Here is a 7,900-nt window from a genome sequence, read left to right as displayed (position 1 = left end):
AAAAAATAATTGATTCAAGTGCATTATCCCAAATATGAAACTGACTGTCTGAAAATAAGGAATGTTGAACATCCTGAGACAAGGCAAATAAATGTTTGAATACATATATTTAGAACTTTATAAACAAAGTGCCCAACCATAGCTTAGAGTGTCACAGAAAATAAGACTTACTTACCCCAGGACACTCATCTACATGTTTGTAGAAAGCCAAACCAGTACTGAAACAAAAATCAGCAGAGGTAATGGTATATATATAAGGAGTATATCGTCGATCTGAAAAGGGAGGTAAGAGATGAATCTCTACGACCGATAACAGAGAACCTATGAAATAGACCCCGTAGAAGGAGATCACTGCATTCAAAATAGGCAATACTCTCCTCACATCTCTCTGACATTCACTGCACGCTGAGAGGAAAACCGGGCTCCAACCTGCTGCGGAGCGCATATCAACGTAGAATCTAGCACAAACTTACTTCACCACCTCCATAGGAGGCAAAGTTTGTAAAACTGAATTGTGGGTGGTGAGGGGTGTATTTGTAGGCATTTTGAGGTTTGGGAAACTTTGCCCCTCCTGGTAGGAATGTATATCCCATACGTCACTAGCTCATGGACTCTTGCTAATTACATGAAAGAAAGTATATTAATATAACCATGTTGATTATGCAACACTGGATCCAACATAATGTTTCCACAACAAATATTCAGCTAGCCCAATTGCTCAAATTTTTACATGATGTTTTTTGAAAGTTGTTCATGCTCTAACACTTAAGGTTGAGGTCTCTGTGATTTCACCTATTTCTGGGAATAAATGAGCTAAAGATTCCTTGGTCATGCAATTCTGCCTTGGCACATATCTAACCAAGTAAGAGATCTACAATTTCATCCTGGGATTTTCCTTTTGGTCTTGGAAGCCTTAATGGATACTCCTTTATGAACAGTGTCTGTATCTTGAGAACTGTTGATTAATTTTTGCCCAAAGTTGTCTGACTTTTATAGGAATCAAGATATTGTTTTAACTTTTTTCTTTCCTATTAAGAAGAAAGCCAAGTTAAACTATTATATCATTTAGATGTGGTCCATTGCCTTCTGTTAAGAGGGAACAATCAATTTGTAAGATGAATTGACTCTTAGTTTTACCAAAACGTCCTTGTTTGGGTCCTGCAAAGTCTAGTTGGATTGTTCAAGCCATTTAAAAAAAATAAATAAAAAAAATACATGCAACAGAATAAGCATGGTCCAGATGGGCTCATGGCACACTCAACTAGGGTAGTTACATCATCTTGTGCTTTCGAAGCAGATGCCACGCCAGAGCAGCTGTGTTAACCTCTGTTCTAACTTGAATACATTTGTACTCTTTTGCATTATAGCTTTTGGTCTAGTCTCTTTTTTCACACCCTGACATCTTGTATACTGCTATGGTAATTGTCTCAATGATAAGCATTACCAAATAATTAGAAATGAACATAAAAAATATAAGCAATTTCTACATCTTGGTCCATATCCATGGGTAATGCTTACCAGGCGGGAGCCCATCTGCCTGGTCCACCTACTTGGCTGGACAACACTAGGAGGAGGAAGAGGCTGTACAATCTTAACTTTTAACTGATATAGAATATTAATCACATGATTAATGACAGAGTATAGCAGGAATAGGGAGACAATCGAAAACTTCTTTTTATTCAAAAATAATTTCCATTTGTGTACTCAACAATCTGAAAATTACCCCTTAAACTATTTAAACCCCAACCAACATTAAATATACATACATCTGCATATCCCCAATCCAACAGGCCCAAAAAGATGGATCATTCTTGAATGTGCTCTCAGGTTATCCTGACTATTCAACATAAGCTTATGGAATGAGCTCCAGTGAACGGCCAAACTCGCTTGTCAAATGCCAGTTCCAAAGTCTCAAAAGTCCCAAACATCTGGAGCAGTAGACATATATGATGCAGCATTTATTAAGGTCCATAGACCAACAGTCTATCTAGCTCTCATTGTGTAGAATATGTAGAATTCAGAACAAAGCCCAATCTTACAATCTCATCAGCAGACGTCCTTGGACAGCTGGTGATGGGCATGAATAAATGCCAGGCTGAGCGCCTGAGGAGAGGGACTGTTAAAATGTTTAAACAAACAAAACTAAGCAATGGAGCTAAACTCATCTGACACTGTGAAATATGTGATACAACTTGATGTCTGTACACATGGAAGTTCATAAAAATATAAGATGGAATTTTTGTCAATGAGTCTTATGTATTTACATATGGAATTTCACTCCTTCAATATGGAGCTCACAGGTGATATGTTGGGTACAACAAGCTGCGTATTGGAATGTTACAGTATTAAAATTCTGATGTAGGGGATAGCATTCTGCCATAAACATCTGACATAGCAAAATCAAGCTTGTAAAGGTGAACTTTCTTAAGGTGTAAGATTGCTCTGTGAATGGAGGGCCAATAAGACTCCACACTGCCACGAACATAGATCTCGGCTGGTGATGCTGGGGACCTCTCACTTGAAATTTACACAAACCTCACTAGACGTCCCATGGTCTCAGAAGCTTTAACACGTACAATAGGGACAGGATCCTTCAGAAGCACAATGAGAGCTGTGGACAAACATAATGGTAAGAAATAATTCATAACTTTAAATGTATATGTGTAACAATGTCACGATGCAATCATACACACAAGTTATTTATAGGATGATTCCTATGGGGAGTAGTCATGTAATAAAGCAGTTATTGGGTAAGGGGTCATGTAATAGGGCAGCAATAGGAACAGGGCAGTTATAGGGTGAGGGGTCATGTAATAGGGCAGTGAAAGGAACAGGGCAGTTATAGGGTGAGGGGTCATGTAATAGGATAGCAATAGGAACAAAGCAGTTATAGCGTGAGGGGTCATGTAATAGGGCAGTGATAGGAACAGGGCAGTTATAGGGTGAGGGGTCATGTAATAGGGCAGAGTTAGGTACGGGGCTGTTATAGCGTGAGGGATCATGTCATAGGGCAATAATAGGTACAGGCAGTTATAGGGTGAGGTATATGAGAGTAAAGGATATGTCCATCCAAAATAATCAAGGTATCAATCTGTGTCTCCAGATGTTCCTCAAATGAACAAAAAAAGGCAGAATATAGTGTGATACTGTGAGAAGGATATTTCTTATTAAAGTGAAGATTCACTACTCATGTGTAATAGAGCTAAAACCAGCTCTATGATATGCGCACACCCTCCTTTATACTGGTGGGTAAACAATGTAAAGCAATTTATTACTTGTAACAGCAAAAATGTAGTATATTTACTAAGCTGTTCATGCAATTTGATTTACAAAAACATTCTATTTCAGCTCACTTCGATAAGGAATTAGAATTTATAGGCATATGCAAGGTAGATAGCAAATGGAGAGAAGGTGATACCCAAAATGCTTTAGGTCGTATGGAAATGAAATAGATTTTTACCATAGATTCTTTAATTCCAAATGGTTTGAATAAAGATTTTGAAATACACCATTTCTTATAAATATGTAGAAAATATGTCTTTTAATAGGTCAGAATTATGTTATACATTGGTAGATTACAGTGTAGAATTTTATATATATATATATATATAAACATATATATAAACATATATATAAACATATATATAAACATATATATAAACATATATATAAACATATATATAAACATATATATAAACATATATATAAACATATATATAAACATATATATAAACATATATATAAACAAGTCCAGTATAAATGGTACACTCCAACATATACAACTCCCTGGAGCACTGCTAAACACTGATCCAGAGATCCAGACTATATCCCATAGCTGGCCAGAATCCCCAGAATATACAGCAGGCCTACACAGGTAAGTGGCACAAAATCAGCCTTTTATTAGACAAAAATATGAATTGGCCTGCTGAGTGGCAACAGGCCAATTCGTATTTTTGTCTAATAAAAGACTGATTTTTTGCCACTTACCTGTGTAGGCCTGCTGTATATTCTGGGGTTTCCGTACAGCTCTGGGATATCTCTCTCTCTCTTTCATAAAGTTTGAGATGTACTTGTAAAATTTTAAGGGTCCAAAGTCATAGATAGGAATCAAATGTCCCAAAAGCCAATCAGTATTCTACTGATACGAATGGTCTGGATGATCCACGGGTGACACTGTGGTTCGTTTTTTCTCTCTCTTGTTCGTTCGTTCTCTTTTGTGTTTTCTTTCTCGTTCTCTTTCTTGTTTTCTTTCTCTTTCGTGTTCCCCCTCTCTCATTAAGTTTGAAATGTACTTGTAAAATTTTAAGGGTCCAAAGTCATAGATAGGAATCAAATGTCCCAAAAGCCAAACAGTATTCCACTGATACAAATGGTCTGGACGATCCACGGGTGACACTGTGGTCTTTTCTCGTTACTCCCGAATCGGATAGAGGCTGCTCCGCTTGTTTTCCCGGAATGAACTAAAAAGCTGTTAAGAAAAGAGAAGAGGACGCCTCATAGTGTAATAAGGTTGATCATAGGTGTCACGTAACACAAGATGGAATGCTCACCAGATATAGTTGCACCGTTCTGTGATCGGTGCTGGGACCCAGGCTAGCCCTTATTACAGCGGCTAGTGAACTGTCAGCTAATCCCTTAGCTGATGACTGGATACAATATCCGGTTTCGGATGAACAAATGCAGGTTTTACCACCAATCACGAAGTGCTGGGCTTTAAGATGGTCTGGATACCATGTACACACAATAATGATTGTTCGTGTATAAAGAACAACTTCCCAAAATATAAAAAGTAAAACTTTAATGTCTTTTCAATGCAACACGTTTCTCGACCGCTCAGGGGTCGTTTCATCAGGCAGAAGAAAAAAGACAGATAAAAACATGCTTCATTAGCCTCATTAAATACACAGTTGCAATAAAACAGGAAGTTGTCAGATCAGAATGGAACCAATAGGCATATACAACGTCATCTTTACAAACGTGTTACATTGTATCAATTACTAACCATTTGGAAAGGCTGACCGCCTCATATACAATGCAAAGCAATCCAATTATAACAATCATCTGACTTAATATAAACATTTCTTCTAACAAGTCAAAAAATTGATAGAAATACAAAAAAACAATAAAAATAATAAATAAAAAAAATAATGAATAAAAAATAAAAATATGAATGTATGAATAACTGTCTTATATTTATCTCATATCACATTGTTACTGGTCAATCGTGACTGATAAATATTGTAAAATTCACATCTATGTCTAATTTAATCCTACCCCATTATATTGAGTCGTGAAGATGATAATAATGATAAAATATAATTGGATATGCATAAATGTGAGTTGTGAATATACAATGTATGTCTTATGAATGTGTATGGATTTGTTCGAGATGAATCCCCATTTATTATGCCTATATTTATTATGCCTTGGTGACAAAACCTAGTTGAAAAATCATCTATATGTTGGATATCTAAACCTCTAAGGAACATATATTAAATATCGGTTTTGTCTGGGGAATTCAAAATTGCAGACGCACGCTTTCCAAGATCGCACAGCTGTCAATCTGGAATAGTTAAGGCTAACGGATTGATATAGCTCCTAACCTGCCCTGGTATCATATAAAATGGTGATCAATATCTATCTTAATGTTAAATGGAGTGTGCACATAAAAGACGTGTTCATACCTATAAAAGTGTGTATTTTCTAACAGTTTATTTATCTATAAATCCTGACTCTTTATTGTTAAAACATTTTGTGGTGTGTGAGATGTGTAAGATCTTTCTTATTCTAATGAGTGTGGATATGCCCCAATTGTTACTAGTGTTATGCCGTCTTGTGTTGTATATTTTGATGTATGATGTATAATGTGTGTGATATATGATGGCAATACACAATCATATAGTAAGAGATGTGTTTATTATAATGCCCTATGGTGTATAACTTCACAAATTCTTGCAAAAAGTGCTACTCAATGACCATATGAATCAATCACTAAAAAAAGGAAAAGGTAAGTGTAACAACTACTAAGTAAAAAAAGATCAATTGAAAGCTGCTAGATCGAGATTGGAATTTAGACACAAAGGATGGAGGGTCTTTAATTTAAATATCCAAAATGTTTCCCGTTGGCGCAATCTAGTCAATCTATTATAATCCGTTGATTGGGGAACATAGTCTATGGGCAAAAAACGATATATAGAGCTATTGCTATTGTGTTTAATTAAACAATGCTTTGGAATACTGTGTATAATTTTGTTTCTATTGCAATTTTTGTAATTTTGATAATGTTCTGCCGCATAAACACTCTATGAGATATACAACAAAACTTGAGTCACAGTTGAAAAAATTGGAAATAGGAAAACTCTCCCCTGTACTATTTGATGAAAATTCTTTTAATCCCAATCTAATATATTTGCATGAATTGCACCTATTTTCCCCACATTTGAATACTCCCTTTAAACAAAAAATACCAGATTTGGGATTTGATGTTTTAAAATTCACATGTTTGACTCTCTTACTGAGAGCCAATTTATTTCTCAGAGTTGGCGCTCTCCTATAAACTATCCTTGGTGTATCTTTTACAATATTTTTGAGAACAGGATCCCTCCAAATAATATACCAATATTTTTGAGTATATTTTGTATTTCATAATGGTCACTGTTATATTGTGTGATAAACATGATGTCATTCCCACTATCAGTTGTATCCAATCTCTCCAGTTTTTTTGCTTTGGTCAAAGCTTAATCTAATAAACATGTTGGATAACCCTTGTTTACAAATCTGTGATAAAGAACTAGGCTCTGTTCTAAAAATGTTTCAATGCTAGTACAATTCCTTCTTATCCTCCTAAATTGACTATAGGGTATGTTTTTGATCCAACTTCTATGATGGTTGCTTTTATATTCAAAAAACAAAATGTATGCTTACCTGATAAATTTCTTTCTCTTGTGGTGTATCCAATCCACGGGTTCATCCATTACTTGTGGGATATTCTCCTTCCCAACAGGAAGTTGCAAAGAGGACACCCACAGCAGAGCTGTCTATATAGCTCCTCCCCTAACCCCCACCTCAAGTCATTCGACCGAAGGCAAGTAAGAAAAAGGAGAAACTATAGGTTGCAGTGGTGACTGTAGTTTTAAAAAATAAAAACACCTGACTTAAAGTGACAGGGCGGGCCGTGGACTGGATACACCACAAGAGAAAGAAATTTATCAGGTAAGCATAAATTTTGTTTGCTCTTGTAAGGTGTATCCAGTCCACGGGTTCATCCATTACTTGTGGGATACCAATACCAAAGCTTTAGGACACGGATGAAGGGAGGGACAAGGCAGGAACTTAAACAGAAGGCACCACTGCCTGTAAGACCTTTCTCCCAAAAATAGCCTCCAAGGAAGCAAAAGTATCAAATTTGTAGAATTTAGAAAAAGTATGAAGCGAAGACCAAGTTGCAGCCTTGCAAATCTGTTCAACAGAAGCCTCATTTTTAAATGCCCATGTGGAAGCTACAGCTCTAGTAGAGTGAGCTGTAATCCTTTCAGGAGGCTGCTGGCCAGCAGTCTCAGAAGTTAAACGGATTAAGCTTCTCAGCAAAAAAGAAAGAGAAGTTGCCGAAGCCTTGTGGCCTCTCCTCTTTCCAGAGTTGCTTGTAAGTAGAACTTTAAAGCACGAACCACATCCAGATTGTGCAACAACCGTTCCTTCTTGAAAGAAGGATTCGGACACAGAGAAGGAACAACAATTTCCTGATTGATATTTCTATTGGAAACAACCTTAGGAAGAAAACCTGGCTTGGTACGTAACACCACCTTATCCGCATGGAAAATCAGATAGGGTGAATCACACTGCAGAGCAGATAACTCTGAAACTCTTCGGGCTGAAGAGATAGCAACAAGAAACAAAACTT

General features: G+C 36.5%; 1 protein-coding gene across 1 annotated transcript in view; it reads right to left on the bottom strand.

The window, feature by feature from the left end:
* Positions 1 to 1,650: 1,650 nt before the first annotated feature.
* MROH1 (maestro heat like repeat family member 1) overlaps positions 1,651 to 7,900 on the bottom strand; it is a 1,587,326-nt gene continuing 1,581,076 nt past the window's right edge. Inside the window, exon 44 of the mRNA XM_053715983.1 lies at positions 1,651 to 2,611. Within this exon, the coding sequence (XP_053571958.1) occupies positions 2,526 to 2,611 (86 nt within the window). The 3' untranslated portion in view covers positions 1,651 to 2,525. The remainder of the gene's footprint in view (positions 2,612 to 7,900) is intronic.

The sequence above is a fragment of the Bombina bombina genome, chromosome 5 (genome assembly GCF_027579735.1).
Source record: "Bombina bombina isolate aBomBom1 chromosome 5, aBomBom1.pri, whole genome shotgun sequence".
NCBI lineage: Eukaryota > Metazoa > Chordata > Amphibia > Anura > Bombinatoridae > Bombina > Bombina bombina.
The sequence above is the reverse complement of the archived record's forward strand: the minus strand, read 5'-3'. Positions and strand labels throughout refer to the sequence as shown.